General features: G+C 39.3%; 1 protein-coding gene across 1 annotated transcript in view; it reads left to right on the forward strand.

The window, feature by feature from the left end:
- WDR48 (WD repeat domain 48) overlaps positions 1–15,928 on the forward strand; it is a 52,951-nt gene extending 37,023 nt beyond the window's left edge. Inside the window, exons 12-19 of the mRNA XM_077808411.1 lie at positions 2,137–2,244; positions 2,723–2,819; positions 4,934–5,029; positions 8,166–8,271; positions 9,916–10,003; positions 11,354–11,430; positions 12,547–12,739; positions 13,972–15,928. Coding sequence (XP_077664537.1) covers positions 2,137–2,244; positions 2,723–2,819; positions 4,934–5,029; positions 8,166–8,271; positions 9,916–10,003; positions 11,354–11,430; positions 12,547–12,739; positions 13,972–14,067 — 861 coding nt within the window. The 3' untranslated portion in view covers positions 14,068–15,928. The remainder of the gene's footprint in view (positions 1–2,136; positions 2,245–2,722; positions 2,820–4,933; positions 5,030–8,165; positions 8,272–9,915; positions 10,004–11,353; positions 11,431–12,546; positions 12,740–13,971) is intronic.
- Positions 15,929–18,283: the final 2,355 nt, after the last annotated feature.

Genomic DNA, 18,283 nt, shown 5'->3' on the forward strand with positions numbered 1-18,283 from the left:
ACAACACATAAGTGCAAGTATTTTTAAAGACTCTCATTGATAAGGGACGATATTTGTCTCTTCTGCTGCATTACTGTTCATTCTTACATAAATGTGTTTAAAATTCTGTCTTTAAAATAAAACAATGAACATAATAAGAATGCATGACGGGGAGGGGGACAGATGGATGGACATCAGTCAAAACATTATCATTAAGGCTACGATTTTATCACAGAGGTTGCGGAAGTCACAGAATCTGTGACTTCCAGTGACCTCTGTGACTTCAGCCTGCAGTGGCCAGGAGCTGTGGGGGCCCCCCAAGACTGCTGGCTGCCGCGGGAGCCCTCCCAGGCAGTGGGGGACCGTGAGCTCCAAGCCCCCACAGGTGTTGGGGGCCCATGGAGCTCCAAGCGGGCCCCTGCAGCTGCCTAGCCACTCTGGGTGGTGTGTGGATCCCACAGGTGAGCTCCCCATTTTGTCATGGATATTTTTAGTAAAAGTCACAGACAGGTCATGGGCTTCCGTGAATTTTTCTTTATTGCCCGTGACCTGTCTGTGACTTTTACTAAAAATATCCATGACAAAATCTTATCATAACTTATCAATAACCAGCACAAATCAAAAAATGCCAGTTCAGGTTGCATATTTGTGCATATATCTTCTAAAAAAATCCTGACTATTGTGGGATCTGCATGGATCTTTGGTAACGCTTTCAAAAATGCCTAAATTCTATTTACAAAAGTGACCGGCACTTAAGCTCCTAAGTCTCTCCAAAAGTCAGTGGGATATGGGCTTTTAAGGCGCTTAAATGCTTTTGAGAAATTGGCCTTTTCTCTTGATACAAGGAATGCTCCAGACAAGGTTCTATAACAAAGTATGGTACCCTACAGTGCCTTAGAATCCATTATAGACTGAAGAAACAGGGATGGAGGTTGAAGAGTGTATTCGTAATAACACTCTGCTTGAAGAATTCCAGAGAAAGGTGAGTCACTTTTCTTTCTCCCTTTGAATACTGTCAGTACAAATTTGGGAGATTCACTAGCAGTAGGAAATTGATGAGGAGACTATCTAATCGGGCAACTTTAGAAAACTGCTCTCCTGAGGTGGGCATTTGATCTCAAGGCCAAGTCCAGAGATCAGTGCTGTGTAAAGGATGAACTGAGCACCTGATAGCATCTTTACATATTTCACTACTGGGACATTCCAAAGGCATGCCCTAGATGCACCTTGCTTTCTGGGACTGGGATACCCACTAGCTCCCAAGAAGTTTCTATATAGATTCAGTCCACTTTAAAACTGGGGATCTGTACTGACCATATTTAAAGGAAAGAGAGAAGAGTTACTCACCTGTGACTCCACCCTCCATCCCTACTTCCTGGAACCTATATTCGATTCTGAGCGAGTGTAAGGAACTGAGAGTAAATGACGGTTTTGGTGGAGGGGAGGGTCATGTTTACTTATACCAGAGTTTTCCGTGACTCAAGAGAGTGTCTGAGAGCCATAGCACTGCTCAGTCCTTACTAGAGGTTCCAGGCTTAGCGTGCATGTGTACTCCAGTAGTGGGGGGAGGAGAGGACGATGTCTTTACTGACAACAGTCTAAGAACAGGTAAGTAGTTTTTTCAGATTAAAAAAGTTAAAAATAAAAAGAGCATTTCAAAATCCATTTTTGTATTAATTTGTCAATAGATCAATAAGTACCACTATCAGAGTAGCATTTTTATAGAACTAGTAGATGTTGAACTTGTAATGAATAGTATTAATATTCATTCTGCTCCTTTTTTCTTTGACTCCATCTGTTTATTTTTTTAAAATGAACTACAGTTCAAGGCAAGGCAAGATTCAACACTGGGGAAGAAGTTTATGTTGCTCTGAAGTAGTGCTTCCATACTTCTCTGTTTTAGTGTTTTGGAGGGTAGTGGCATCAAGCTACCAAGAAAAATAAAAAGCTTGCTTAGCATACAATTTACTGTACAGCCATTTGAGAATGTGAATCTTCAAGTTGAGTATTGCATTACATAGAGGGTATACACATGAGGGAATACATTTGTTAAAAATTAATTTTTCTGATATGCAAATTAAAGGTTTTAACAGTGGATATGACTGCATATTCAGTTTTAAGAAACTTCCGTATTTTTTTTAATATTCTGGTGTACAGGCATGTAAAGTTGAAGACCTTGGGAAAGTAGATTTTGAAGAAGAAATTAAGAAGAGATTTAAAATGGTGTATGTGCCAAACTGGTTCTCAGTAGACTTAAAAACTGGGGTAAGACCCAACTTAAATTATTTCCTAATTTGGGCGTTTGTCATTTCATATGACCATTCATGAAAGCATTAATATATACACTTTATTAAGTTAAACTTCTGTGAGCCATATAAAGCTTTGACTCTAAGATTTAATTTAATGTGTGTGTGGCATAAACTATATTTTGATTATCTGATATAATTTATCTTTCAACCAACATGTCCGTGAATGCTTCTTTGGATCTTGATAACTTGAAGAGTAGTTAATTACAGAATTCTTTGTAAGGAGATAATGTTGGTTTAAACTAATCTTGTACACTGCAATTACTAATGTAATAAAATTTGAGAAATGGAGTGTTTGTAGACAGTCGCTGTATAATCAAACACTACCATATTTTGTAGTTGCAGCTTAGTGTGTCTTCTGTATATGTAAAAGAAACCTGCTGGGTTCTTAATACAATATTCATATTGTATTCCTCCCAATGGTCTTCTTTTGACAGATGTTGACAATTACTTTAGATGAGAGTGACTGCTTTGCAGCTTGGGTCTCAGCAAAAGATGCTGGATTTAGCAGTCCAGATGGATCTGATCCAAAATGTGAGTTTTAATTTAAATTAACATTTCATTCAAACAATATAAAACCCCATTACATATATTAGTATATTTCTGGCAGATAGTAGTTTTGTGCTTGCGTGGACTTCCCCACTTTTCTTGAGACTAAATCCTCCAAATGACTCTCCAATGAAAATGTACTGAGATGCTTTATAATGGCAATCTTGTGTTCACTTTGTCTATTTCATTTGTCCATTTCATTTTCCTTCAAAAAGCAAAATGAAAAATGCTAGACTGGAATTATTATATGAAAGATCTGAACTAGAGAATAATACTGTAATAAACTCATATCTTAAAATATTGTTAAAAACAATTAAAACTGACTGGAATTATAGCAAAATTAGCTTTTTCTACAAGACTAAAGACAAAGTCCAAATCCACAAAACAACTTAGGCATTGCAACACAGAGCATGGGAGCACCTAACTTCTAGGTGCTTTTGCAACCCGGTGGAATCCATAAACCAGAGTTAGGCACTGGGCTCCCTGCTTCGTGCATGGGAAGAGTTAGGTACCTACGGATGGGATCCACTAAAGCCATAGTGCTAGGTGAGGAACTGCCTAAGCTAGCCAGTAGCAGATGCGATGGAGAAGGGTGTGTCCTAAACCCTGTCTCTCACAGGGAATTAGGTGCCTGTTTCCACTTAGGATCTATAGCTAGGAATCCTTTCTTGGAGTCGGGCACCTATGCTGTTTCTTGCAAGAAGAAAGGCAGCACACACCTAAGTCCAAGCAAAAGCCCGAGGGGGTGAATGGAGAGGTTGCAGGATGTGGCAGTCTCCCTTGTAACCTTTAGCCCAGTGGTTAGTGAAATCACCCAGGAAATGGGGGACCTCGGTTCAATTCCCCCCTGTGCCTTGAGAAGAAGTAGTGTGAGAACCCTGCTCAAATCCTGTCTCATGTGAGTGCCTTAGCCTGCTGGTTCCCAAATGTTTTACAAAGGCAACCCACCAACAGCATTGTCTTTATTTTGTAATCCATCATTTACGTATATGAACCCTCTGTCCTGTTACCACAACCCTAATCCTGGCCCAGTGTAGAGGGGAGGTCTAGATGGGTGGGGTTGGAGGGCAAGCCCTCCTGCTCTGTGCTACCTCATGCGCAAGGTCTCAGCACCACTCAAGTTTGGCCCGGCTGCCTCTCTTTCATGAGGGAGGGCTAGCCAGACCAAATCTGAGTGGTGCTGCAGCCTCGTGTGCCAGGTTACAACGACCAGAGTGGGGAACTGGGACTAGCCCCACTGTGGGATGAGTGCGAGACAGGCTTGCTCACCAAACCCTTCCTCTTCTCCCCTCCACACCCACCTGAGGCTTTCCATCCAGGCCAGGTGAAATATATGTTTGCCTAGTTCAGGGTCACGTGATGAGTTCATCTGGCCTTGAACATGGCAACCATCTAAAACTTTCCCACAACACACAGGTGGATTGGGACCAACTATTTGGGAAACACTGTCCTAACCACTGGACTAAAGGTTAGGGAAGTTGCTACAACTGCCTCTTCCTCCTTTCACTCTCACAGTTTTGTTTGGAATTAAATGTGCTCAGAGCATGCCCACCAGCTTGGGCCCAGCCAGCGAGATAGGCAAAGGAATGCCTAGTTTCACATGGTTCAAAGATCCTTCTGGGGCTTAGGCATGAGATAGGTAATCAAGCTCTTAGAGTGAGGCAGCAGTGCACGTACCTAGAAGCAGAAACTTAGGTGTCATAAGGACTTTATTGGAAATTTAGGTGCCAAAGGATTTTAGGCACCTTCAGGGTTAGTAGCCAGAGTTTTGAGGATCTCAGTGGTGCCTACAGTGGGAGTTAGACACCTAAGTCCATTTGTGGATCTGGGCCTAAGCCCCTGACCCTGAGATGAACTCCACATCAGTAGACCTCAGTGCCAGCAAGGAGTTCATTGCAGGATTGGGACCTAACATTTCTTTAAATGTTCAGTTTCTCTTGTATTAACTTCTTAAGCTTTGATACGAAATACAAACAATTAGCTTATATTAACCAGTTGTGAATTAAAAACATGGAGAGTTGTCTTCTTTTTCTAAACTGGCTATATGGGTCAGTGATTTTTACATAATTATATTCTATGTTTTTAATCATGTCTTATAGTGAATCTCGGAGGGCTTCTATTACAAGCTCTTCTAGAGTATTGGCCTAGAACACACATCAATCCAATGGATGAAGAGGAAAATGAAATAAATCATGGTTAGTGTTCACCTGTACAATATAAGAATCTTTAAATCTTTTTGTCTCTAGCATTCATAGCTTGTTTGTTTTATGTGAGGTTTTTAGAGTTGTCTCTACATGTACAATAGCTTTTAATATAACATTGCTTTGTAATGTTTCACGTAGCACTCCTCCACTGACGATAGTGCTGTTTAAAAGCCTTTGGAACTCCACAATAAAGAGGAAACAATTGAAAAGCTAATTCTGCATTGAGGGTGAATTTACAGAAATGCTATTAGTTCGCAATGAAAAAAATTTCTGGTAAAATTAAGAGGCTAGGTTTTTAAGGGAGAGAATAAATTCCTTAAATTCTAGATAGGGCAGAGGAATGGGAGTAATTCAGTTATGCTTTTCTGGGTAAGTGTCCAGGGCACATTGCCTAATTTGCTTGTAATTATTACTGGGAAGTATACACTAATAAATAGCAGTTATATTTGTTGGAATGTGTTACACTGAATGGGTGTTGAAAACAGAATTGTGTACTGACCCAAGAGGCTATCTTCTGAAGTAATCCACAAAGGAAAGGTGAGGTTAACAGTAGGGTTCTGTAAATGGCACACAAGATAGGTGGGTGGATTTGGCAGAAAATAAGAGAAACTATAGCTCAAAGGTTTGGAAGATGATTGGTAGAACCTTTCACTGGGACACAAGTTCACATCCAATCAGGGCCAAAGCAATTCAAAAGTTTTTGGTGTCCATTGGGTATTTAATGGTCTTCATAAAATGAGGTGGTTTAAATTCAGATGTCTTGCAGATGTTTACCTTACAAAACTATTAGTTTTGGTAATCTCTTGGCTTTTTTATCAGATTGGCCTTCAGCTGAAATCCTTGTCATGTGTTGGAATAAATTTAGTGTGGAAATTGGAAAAAGTTTTCTAACCATTGGAGGAGTGAAATTCTGGAACAGCCTTCCAATAGGAGTAGTTGGGGGCAAACTAACTAGGTTTAAAATGCAATTTGATAAAATTATGAATGGGATTAATATGATGGAATACCTTTCAATAGCAAGTGACTGGACTCGGTGACCTAGGAGGTCCCTTCCAGTCCTACGTTCCTATGGATTATGTGGGTTTAACTACGTTTTCACTCAGTGTGGTCTCAGAATGGGGTTGAGGCACTCTGTTAGGCTATTTTGGAGGCTCTTGCATTGTTACTTCCTGTGCTGTGCATTTAGAAGGCTTAAGGGCTTGTCTTCACTACCATGCTAAATTGGCGCCGCTGCGATTGATGCAGCCGCGTCAATTTAGCGCATCTGGTGAAGACATGCTACGTCAATGGGAGCATGCTGTCCTGCCAAGATAGCGCAGTGTAGACATTGTGTTAAGTCAACGTAAGTTACATTGCTCAGGGAGGTGTTTTTTCACACCCCTGAGCGACATAACTTCCATCGATTTAAGCGGTAGTGTAGACAAGCCTTTAGTCTTGGGGTGGGAAGAATAAGGAGTGGCAATTTACCAACTTTCCAAGTCATTAGAGACCTGATTCCTCCTATAGACTCGTGAATAGTACTGTACTTTAGTAGAACTGGTCAGGTAAATAAGGATTGTAAAACCAGATTCTAAATTTGCTTTTAAAATATTAAAATTTAACAATACAAAGCAAATACTTAATAGTGGCTTGGGAAATAAAAAGTGCACCAGGGGTCTCTTGGATCAGTGATATTGTTAATAGAGAGCTAAGGGACCATACAAAGATTGTGACTAGGCAAGCTGAATACTAACTATTTTAGTAATAAAATACTTCATTAATTTTGTAGTCTTGGAAAAAAAACTCGAGGAGAAAAGTGTTCATAGTTTCTCTGGAGTCACCATTATGGAAAATAAGTTGGACGACACAGATTTGAAATCTGCTTATTAACAAAAAGGGATGTCTGTTGGCATCTATGTTATGTTTTTGTAGCATTTGAGAACAGGGTCCTGATACATGCTGAGATAGCACCATTCCCCTACCTTACGTCCAGTGGGATTTTTTTTTTTAAGCTGAAATTTCCACTGCCTCCAAAAAGGAGAGTTTGATTTTTAAAAAATCAAAAATTCAGGAGGGTAACACCAAAATATTTATTTTAAAGAAATTTCTAAAACCCCAAAATTTCTCCCTTCTAATTTCCAGAATGATTTTATTTTGTTTCTGATGAGCTCCGGGCATGGGAATATACAATAGTCTTATCTCTAGACTGTACTCTTGGCTATGAATTCTGAGCCTCCATTTATTTTATGCTCTGCTCATAAATGAGCTAAGCAATCTTTTTGGAACTCCTATCACCCACAGGAACCCATATTCAGTTATCTGGTATGTTGTAGCATTCGACAGAACATTAAAATTTGGTAATTGGTGGATTTCAGGTGCCACATAGTAAGTCTGGGTTCTTTTCTGACTGAAAGGCATTGCAACCAAACAGTTTTTCCCATATTTTTCAGAGAACTTTACATTGCACTGCAAAATAATTACTATTTATCAAATCGTTTCATTTTGAAAGCTGTAGTCAGTCTGTAACAAGTGAATCACTGCTTTTTTAATCTGACCCTCTGCATTTGAAATGTCATCAGTCACTTCTAGTTGTATAGTCCATAGACATGAACCTGATCAATAGTTAATGGAATGTACAGTGCAGTGAAATCAAGATGTCTCTGTCAAGTTCTCCTGGTCCTCTGTTTCAGAGTTGGTAGTTAGGTGGGAAAGCAAAGAAGATGCTTGTTAAGATGTTACTTTTGAATGTGAAATAATTGCCTTTGCAGAATTATCCTTTTTCTTGTTCACCTCTAAAGTAAGGGTCATTCAATTCCCCAGATACTTACATCTCTGTATTGCTCAGAAACTGGGGAAAACTGATAGTAAATCAGTGTTCCACTCATGGCCCCTATTCTCATGTACATCAGACATTGAGATCTGCCTCCTACAAAGTTATAATGTGTTAATTCTTTGGTATTTCTCATGAAATATTTAAGTGTTGGAAATTCTGGTTTATGAGAAATCAACATGTCTTCATCTTTGCATCTGTTTTGTTTATTTTCTTTTTTTAATTCACCACCGTATTGGAAAGAGACAATAACTTGTGTTAGTCTGTATACTTGGCTCTAAAACTAGGTATATAGTCTTGATGTATATTTTTCTATAGTGAATGGTGAGCAGGAGAACAGAGTACAGAAAGGAAATGGATACTTTCAGGTACCACCGCATACACCAGTTATCTTTGGTGAAGCTGGAGGACGCACTTTGTTCAGGTACAGAAATTCAGAGAATGCAGTGTGGCTAAAGCAATAGAATTATTTTCTTTTTGGCTCTTGAACAATTTCAGATATTAATCAATGTCCAGGAAATAGAAGCTTGACCATACAAAATTGGTCTGTGGCTGGTAATGTCATTCCATAGTCAGACTAGGAACATCTAGATTCCAAATCAAGACATGGTGCATGAATTGTACAGTAACTCTTACAAGGACTTGTTGATTTATAGCTCTGAGAGCACTTCCTGTACACCATCCTTCCATAGACTAATCAACAACAACCTAAAGCTGATCCATTTTCCTTCTAAGACTATTTAATGTACCACTTTAAGTTCGAGCAGAGCTTAATGTATAATTATTGTCTTTTATTATGGTGCTGCAGTGATAGTCTTCAGGCATTAGACTTTTTTTTTCTGATCCACTGGTATGGGGAACTTCTCCTAAAAGTATATTTGCTGGCCTATCAGAGTGCTTTCAGATCTGACCAGTCAAGTAGTATGAGATCTTATCATGCCACTCTGATTACCACCCATCTTGCCTTTTACACTACTTTGATTCCAGCATGACTTTATCAGCTAATATATCCAGTGATGAGCTGCCAGAAGCTCAAGAACCGGTTCCTTCACTCGCTCCGGGTCTTCGGCGGCACTGAAGGACCCGCCGCTGAAATGCCGCCGAAGACCCGGAGTGAGTGAAGGACCCGCCGCCGAAGACCCGCCCCAAGTGAAGGGCCTGCTGCCGAAGGGTCAGAGTGCCACCGGGTCAGTAAAAATTCACATGGGAGCCTCCCTAGCTGAGAGCTCAGGCGGGACTGACAGGACAGTCCCACGGGCCACATCCTGTCCGTCCCGCCTGAGCTTCCCCACCCCTTTAACAGCTGGTTCTAAACTAGCTTCAAAATTTAACAACCGGTTTGTGCGAACCGGCTCCAGTTCACCACTGAATATATCATGATGAATATCCCTGGGATGCCAGGTTTTTGAATGTCATAAAGCATTCACGTTTATCCCTGGTAACTGAATATATCCATTCTTAAATTGACTGGTTTTTCAGTCAAGGTTTCTTAGTTTTCCAGAACTGAATATAGCACATCCCAAGCCTGGGAGCAGTGTAACTTTCAGATCACGGGTCATTCAAGTAAAATGAGGCTACATTTTCAATTTAAAATGAACCCCATTCCCACAGCTCTTAATATTTTTGAATTGTAACTGAGGATTCTAGCCCTTCGGTTAGATCTGCATTGGCAGATGCTTATGTCTACAGAAAGTTCCATTCAATCAGTGAGACTCTACACAAGGGCAAGGGTACACCCTCACATATCAAACTTAAAGGATTGGAGCCCACAATTGCTAGAATGTATATGCTTTGTTTGTTTGGGTTTTTTAAAACAATTTATTTTGAATTTAAAGTTCATTTAAACAGAATTCCTAAAACACTAATCTTGCTTAACTCGTGGTTATGGAATTATTATTCTTTCATCTGATTAACAGATTTATTATTTTAATAATTTCTGGTTTTGCCTATCACTATGCACACTTTTTTTAATCTTTGCATTTAAGTTCTGTAGTTTATGTGCTGTACAGCAATTTTCTTCTCAGTGCTTAAATGTATTATTTATGAAACTCATTTCTATATATTTTAGGTTATTATGTCGGGATTCAGGTGGTGAAACTGAATCTATGCTGCTTAATGAAACTGTGCCACAATGGGTAATTGACATCACTGTGGATGTAAGTGTCATTAGGTATAGACTTTGCCCTTCTTTTAAAGGTGAACTGTTCCTTCTTTTAAAGGAACTTAACTAGACTCCAGCATCTCAAGTAACGTATACTGAATATCTTCAGTAATCAGACCTAAAGGAATATTCAAGGCATTACTAGCTCAAAACACTCTTCTCATAAACCCATTGAAATTCAGCCTGCCTACAGGTCACTGGAACCTGCCCATTGTAAATCCCTACTTCCCAGCATGCACTGTGCTTATGTTCCATAAACCAATAGGAACCAGGGTGTTGTATGAGATAGAGGTCTCCTTCAACCTAATTTTAAAGCCTGACCTTGACTCAAACCCAACCCAGGAGTGTCAATTTGTCATTTTTCAGAACCAACCCAAACCCATGTCAGCATTGTCACATGGGGATTGGCCTAGTGGGGGCTTGCCACTTCCCATGTCTGTGTTCTGACTCCAGCTGCTTTCTGCCTGGGGGCTTCGCATGGCATCAGTTGTGTGCACCACTCCTGCTGGCTGCCGCTACTGTGCAGTGAAGTAAGCATGCTGACAAATCACAGCCTCCAGGTGGTGGTGACGGTGCTGACAGGTTTGGGGGGGGAGTGTTGGGTTCAGGTTGCATCAGTTTTGAAAATGATTCGGCATTGTCAGTTTGGGTCTGGGTCAGGTTTTAAAATTAGGCCTGTGAAGACCTTTATTTTAAACACCACTTTGGCTTCCTTTCAAACAAGCCAGCTTCATTGGGGTCTCCTGGTTGACGGGGAAATGACCAACATAATGTCTACTGTAGTGTTGCTTGCTGGCATACTGAAATATGATGAATTTGGGGGAGTCCAAGAGAAGATAAGGTACATTTTTGAGTTAGAACCATACTAAATATCCCTCATTGCCTGGTTGGGGTGAAGTGTTCTTCACATGTGTCTCGAATTTGATTCCATTCCTTAACAAATCACCTCCTAAGAAACCTGATTTCTGATGCTGTATTCCAGATACTCAAAGTCTTTCTTCTTTAAAACTTGCAGTAATTTTTTAAACAAAATATTCAGTGTTTTGACTTTTTATCATATCGAAGTGCTGTACACTTTTTACACTCACCTGCTTCCGCTGAAATGAGCTCCAACTTCTATAAAAGCTAGGCAAACAAAGGACTTGCATGAGATAGATCTGAGCTCTCCAGAAGCTTAAGCAACTCAAAGAAAACTAGTCCTCAATCATTGTGCTAGAGAAAATCTCATTTTTATTTGATATAATATACATATTAGGTGAACACACTTTCCAGTTTGAAATAATGAAGTGAATATAATTTGTGTGATGCCAATTGGTACTAAATGTAACACTTTGTTTCCTTTTAGAAAAATATGCCCAAATTCAATAAGATTCCTTTCTACCTTCAACCTCATTCGTCTTCAGGGGCAAAAACTTTAAAAAAGTACGTATATATTTTTGACTCTTAATATTTCAGAGATACTGATATTAGCAGACTCGTAAAAGGGTATGCCAAAGAGAATAACTGTACTCTTGGTTAATCCAGAGAACAACATTGGACATGCTATCTCAATTCTTGGGAGAGAAGGTATTTAGTGTTACAGGACAACATCCTGCTACACTGGTTGATATAAAAATATTTTAAAGATCTGGGAGATACTGTAGTTGTAAATGGCAGCGGCTTAAATTAATTGTACTTTAGAAGGTCTTACCTTAGTATTAATAATGAGGTTTGAGTTGGTACCATAACATTTTTGGCTGGATCAAACCTAATGTCTTATCTGATCCTGTATCCTATCTCAAACAGATGCTTCAGTCAGAGAAAGGTGTAAGAAACACCAAAGTAGGCAGGCTTGGGAGAACCTGTCCCTTACATTAGATCCCATCCTGGTTTCTAATCATTAGAGATTGGCTTGAGCCCTGAAGCATGAATTTTTAAAATGTTTGCTGTCTTTTAATTATGACAACTGTGTGTATTCTTGATATTCATATAAACATCCAGTCCCTCTTTGAATCTGGATACGTTCTTGGCCTCAACAACTTCCTGTGGCATGAGTTCCACAGTTTAATTACATGTTGCCCAAAAAAGTATTTCCTTTTATCCGTTTGAATTTCCTACCTTTTTAACTTTTTTGAATGTCTCTTGTGTTATAAGATAGGGAAAACAGAAGTTCCTGACCTCCTTTCTGTTTACAAGTCATTATTTATTATACTTATTATCATCTCCCTAGCTTCATCTCCTTTCTAAGGAAAACATTCCAAGTCTTTTCAGTCTCTCTTCATCTGAGTTTTGCCATGCAAGATCTTGATCTTTCTTGTTGCTCTTCTCTGAGCACCCTCTAGTTCTGCAGTATCCTTTTCAGATAAGGTGCCTGGTACTGCACACAGTATTCCAGATGAGTCTTCACCATTGATTTATATAAAGGCATTATTATAAAGATCTTATTTTATATTACAAACAAATAACTGCTATAGCAAACCTTATTGCACATGATACTGTGAAGATAAGTGTTTGAAAGGCTAAATCTGGTGTTTCACAACTTTTAATTAACTTGTACAGAGACCGATTGTCAGCTAGTGACATGCTGCAGGTCAGAAAAGTGATGGAACATGTTTATGAGAAAATCATAAACCTGGATAATGAATCTCAGACAACTAGCTCCTCCAATAATGAAAAAGCTGGAGAACAAGAGAAAGAGGAGGACATTGCTGTGTTAGCAGAAGAAAAGATTGAACTCTTGTGCCAGGACCAGGTAAGTTGACATAAGCACTCATTTAGGCCTTCTTTCAAAAATATGATGATCAATAGTAAATCATTTGTGAACCTCCAGGTACTGTTCTTAAAATGTGCTACAGGTAAACTATTTTAAAACAGATGCCTTTGAAACTAAATTGTATGTTATGAACTCAATGTTAACGGATAGTAGTACTATTTTGCTTTTTGCATATAAAGCGTGGGTGGATATATTGCATTACCAAATGTCTAGATCGCAGAATTTTGGTTGTTGAACTGTATTCTCTTTTGGGGCCTAATACTCCAAACTCTTGCTCATGATAGTAATCTTATTAATCATATACTAGCTATACTGATATGAGCAGTAAACACAGATGACAGTACTTTGTTATTCTCGAAGATCACAGGCTTTAAAGAAGAGCTCCATTGAGGAGGGCCTTAAGCTACTCATGCTTGTTCGATACCAGTATTTACAGTGTTGAGTAGAATATACCTCTCTTCCAGACAAAATTATTTAGAAAGCTGTAAAACCAGACTAGGAACAAATTAGTTTTAAAAATCATTTCCCATTTTCATCTATTGTATGCCTCCTAGAATTTTATATCAATCTGCAATAAATTGTAATCACACTTCTGTATAACATCATTAAGATTAACTTAAGCAAATAAACTGTGGGGTTTAGAATATTGTTACATGTCTGGTCCTGTTCAAAATCTGTCTAACTTCAGAGCATATTTGTATATTGCCTGCTAGGTTTAGTAGTAAAATTGTTTAGTGGCAATATGTGCAATAGCACAGCAAGAGGCACTGCTACTTTGGAAGTAGGTTTCAAACTTCCTTGGATCACAAATGAAAGGAGTGTAATAGTCTCAATTATGGGGGGAAAGACAGTAGATGTTCAGATTCAGTAAGTTAAAGCCACTTAAATGGCACCCCTTCTCCAACTCCACTAATACCAGTATTACAGTACACTTTATAGACAGTAAGGTGGGACTCAAGCGGCATTTTTCTTATTTGCCTATCTATACATTTTGATGTTTACTGACATTTACTAATAATCATTCCAAGCCTATATATGCTGCTGTAGGTGCTCTCTAATGTATGTTAGCCCCTGGGTACCAGTCCTTATTAGTATGGTGTACCACTGTCAGCCTAGAATATGCTTGTCTGAAAATCAAAACTTCCAGCATCCAAAGATTTAACATATCTACCGGTCTTCTGCAATAAAATATAAATCCTCTTACACTGCAGGTTTTGGATCCAAATATGGACCTTCGAACTGTTAAGCACTTCATATGGAAGAGTGGTGGTGATCTGACACTTCACTACCGACAGAAATCAACGTGAAAGGAATGATGGACTCAAATGGTTGTTCATTTACTTGACCTTACTGTACTGGTTCCAAGAGTAGTACTATAGAAGCCCACTGAACCCTAAGGTAGATGAGACTTCTAATGACTCAGTATGGACCAGAGAGTATACATTTAATAATTGAAGTGACTAATAGATCTGTAATATAGAGAAAAAAAATCTATATGACTTAAACTAAAGTCTGTCCTAGCTAAGGCACAGCAAGTGAAATGAGAAATCCCTAGTGGTTCATGTTATGTGAGGTATACAGAGAACAGATGATAATCCAGTGCAGACTTTTGCTTCCTTCTGGTTTTGTTTTTTCCAGAGCATTAAATTTTCATCTGCTCGGGCTTGATATGAAACACTGTTTTGGCCATATTAGTCACTATGTTCATAATGCATGCACTGTATTTTTTGAATACATTCCATTCATACATTACCTACAATGATTTTTCACAGGTTATTCATAAAAATAATTTTTACCACTTAGAGAAATCTCAAAAAACACCGAATGCTATTGCACACTTGAAAGTAGTAGCCCATTTAATTGTAAGTCAAAGGTTAACATAATAAGAATTGTTTTAATACTGCAGTTCAAACGTTCTTATAGAGAGCTATTGCCATTCAGATTGAGAACACTAGAGAAGTATTATAGCAGGGTCAGTCCAGTGATGCTGTGCATCATAATAGAATAAACATGTTTTGCAAAATTTAATAGATTTTTTTAAAAAAAAATATAATTCTTCCTGCAATGTGTCCTTGTTTTAAAGACACGCTAGTTGGAATTCCAAGAAACTGTGCTCTATACTTCTGTGGCATTTTGTTAAAAAATTTAAGACCATTCTGAAAATTTAAATTTTATTTGTTGATGTCAGTAGCAAATTTCATATCCATGATATAAAAGCATTTGTATTCTTTTTTTCCCAAGTTTTATATGCAGATTTTGTTATAGCTGTACACATCTTCTTTTCCTGTTCTTTCTAAAAATCTAAGGCTTTCATATATTCATAGTAGCCTTGTATAAAGTTTAACTTACTGGGGAGGGGAAAGCATTTCAGCTTTTGACAAGAAAATTTGGGACTGTCCCAAAAGACTATTTGTAGCCAAAACAAATTAAAAATCCTCACCACAAAATTGTGTACAATATGACTCTTGTCTGAAACAGAAGCACAAGTGCCTTCAAAGGGCAGTATATTTATTCAGGTTTCTTCAGGAGAAGTGTGCTCTTGCCCTTCCTGTGTTTTGCTATCAGGATTTAGGCTGGGGCCTACAGAAAGTCCCAGATACATTACTGGGATTTTATAGTGATCAAACTACAAAAAAAAAAATTTTTCCCACTGGCATATGTTAGAAAAATATCCAAATGCATTATGTCCTGGACAAAGTCACCACTTAAACAAGAGGGTATGGTTAAGAATTAAGCTAGCATGTCTTTTTCCCTTCCTTGAAAGGAAGCCCCATTTCTGTGCATACTCCATTTGACACAATTGTGCTATATTGCACATTTTTAGTGATATTTGTGAATTAAATGGTTTAGCAGAACTGTGTAACTTTTATTAATAAATTGTCCTGAATTGTATTTATTAATAGCAGAGGTCTATGCTTTGTTCTAATAGACAGTGATTCTTTCTGGTTGTCTTGCTGTCCCTTTGTATACATTGTAACTGCTCCCAGTTCATTCGTTCATTCGGGGTTTTTTTTGTTTGTTTGTTTTTTGTCTGAAATCAGCCAAGGTTACTCTTCCAACCATCCCAATAATGCAGTTTCAGGAGAGATTGAAGGGCGTCTGCAATGCCAAAAGGGTAAATTATCTGTATTTCACAGTTGTACAGAATAAAAGGCTTTAGTTAAAATATTTCAAAGTTGTTTTGATCATTCGTTGGTTCACTTATGCAACCCTGGGGTTGTCATTTTTTTTCACCCTATACACAAAGGGCATATAAATCCATTGAGCAATTTCTTTAAAAATTAGAAGTCAGGTTCCCAGTAGCTTAAAAATAATTGCAGGGTAGTGTACTAGTGAAATACACACAGTAATTTATGCAGATTTTTGTAGTGTAGCGTAAGATAGTTGAATGTGACTACAGGAAAAAATATTTGCTCTTTCTCAAGGGATAATGCTTGCAACAAGAAAACAAAATAAGGGAATGTAAGAAGGAAAATACTCCTCAGCTTGTGGTTCATCCCAGGCTTACTGACCCTGGGAGCAGAGCTCTGTTTTCCCAAAGACATTGTCCCTGCTCTGTTGCCAAAATAGCCCTTTACTCTTGAGCATCTGTACAATGGGAGGAGGCAGCAGAGCTGAATTTAAACTCTCCTTTACCCAAGAATAAGTTTACAAACAAGTTCACTTGCTATAGACCCTGATGGAAGGTAGGGGCCCTAAGGTGGTACTGTATTGTGATTAATCACAAGTGTTTACCTTCATTAAAACATGAGGTGTAGCTCATTAGACGAGCAATTCACAATCCTTTTGCTGTCAACATTCATATTTTCACAAACAAGTTTATAGACGAGTGGCTTGTTTTAATTTCCTAGATAGAGGTTCCCAAACCCTGTTCTTTGGACCTCTGGTGAGCCAGCTGAGCGGACTGGTCACATGTTCCCATTTTCAGCTCCTAAATTCCATTAAGACATCTACAAATACACTAAAATCTTCACCTTTTTCATGTAAGCAATGGCTATAGTTGCTGCTTGTTGTGACTAGAAAGACTTCTACTTACCTTATAGCAACTGTACTTCTTCAAGATGTGCTGTCTAAATGTATTCCACTCTTGGTGCCCAACACACCTGAGTTCAGAATCTTCTGCTAGAATTGTCTTTTGGCTAGGACTGAGCCCTGAATGCCCTTGTGTCCCTGAGAGCATAAAGAGCAGAGCAAGGTCAACTGTCTATCAGTGCCTTTGCAAGTACAGAATCTAGGTGTTGTCAGACTCCATATTAGCAGAGAAAAAGCATGGGTCATGGAATATATATGGACAACACATCTCAGACCTTACAGTAATTGTAGTTAAGTAATTGTTTTGAATTCAAGTGATTGTCCATAGGTATTCCTCTCTTGGTGACTTGCAAGCAATAACCTAATGCAGTGGTTCTCAAAGCTGGTCCGCCACTTGTTTAGGGAAAGCCCCTGGCGGGCCGAACCGGTTTGTTTACCTGCCGCGTCCGCAGGTTTGGCCGATCGCGGCTCCCACTGGCCGCGGTTCGCTGCTCCAGGCCAATGGGGGCTGCGGGAAGCGGCGTGGGCCAAGGAACATGCTGGCCGCCCTTCCTGCAGCCCCCATTGGCCTGGAGCGGCGAACCGCAGCCAGTGGGAGCCGCGATCAGCCGAACCTGCAGACGCGGTAGTAAACAAACTGGTCCGGCCCGCCAAGGGCTTTCCCTGAACAAGTGACAGACCAGCTTTGAGAACCACTGACCTAATGTACAGAAGGTGCGTGCTCAGAATCTAAATAACTGAGGTGGCTCTGCCAAAACAGGCATCTGACCTAAATAAATGCCTGTACAAGGGAATAGGGTCTTGTAAAGGTATGTGTTGATCCCAGGTAGCTGCCCTACACATTTCAGAGATTGGAGCACCTCTTGGAGAAGCCACAGATGCTGCCTGCACTCTAGCTGAATGAGTTCTGACCTGACTTTGATGTGGAGGTCTAAACTAGCTAGATAATATAGTTTATTGCAATTGGAGACCCATTTTGAAAGTCCTTGGAACAATATAGCCTGGCAGTTAACCCTATCTGCAAAAGTAGTAAACAGTCTAGGTAAGACCCTGAATGTTTGGGTTCTATCAAGACAAAAGGATAGAGCCCAGAGCACATCTGAAGTATGGAGCCTAGCCTCCCGTTGATTGCCGTCTGTCTTGGGGAAGAAAACAAGGAGATTATCTGGTTCAGATGAAAGTAGATCTCAAGGTACACAAGGATGGGTGCGAAGGGTAACTTCGTGGAAGACCTTGTATGATGGCCTTGCTGTAATTGCCTCATCTCCCCTATGCTTTGGGATGATGTGAGTGCCACTAAAAAGGCTGTCTTCATTGAAAGATGATGTAGCCAGCATGATGCCAAGGGCTCAAAGAGGGGGGAGAAAGGGAACCTATCTAGTTAAAAATTACATGAACATCCCAGGAAAGAGGGAGCTCTTAGACTGAAGGAAATACATGAACTAGGCCTTTGAGGAACCTAGCTACTGGTGGATGTGAGAATATCATGTG

This window comes from Eretmochelys imbricata, chromosome 2 (assembly GCF_965152235.1).
Source record: "Eretmochelys imbricata isolate rEreImb1 chromosome 2, rEreImb1.hap1, whole genome shotgun sequence".
In the NCBI taxonomy this organism is placed as follows: domain Eukaryota; kingdom Metazoa; phylum Chordata; order Testudines; family Cheloniidae; genus Eretmochelys; species Eretmochelys imbricata.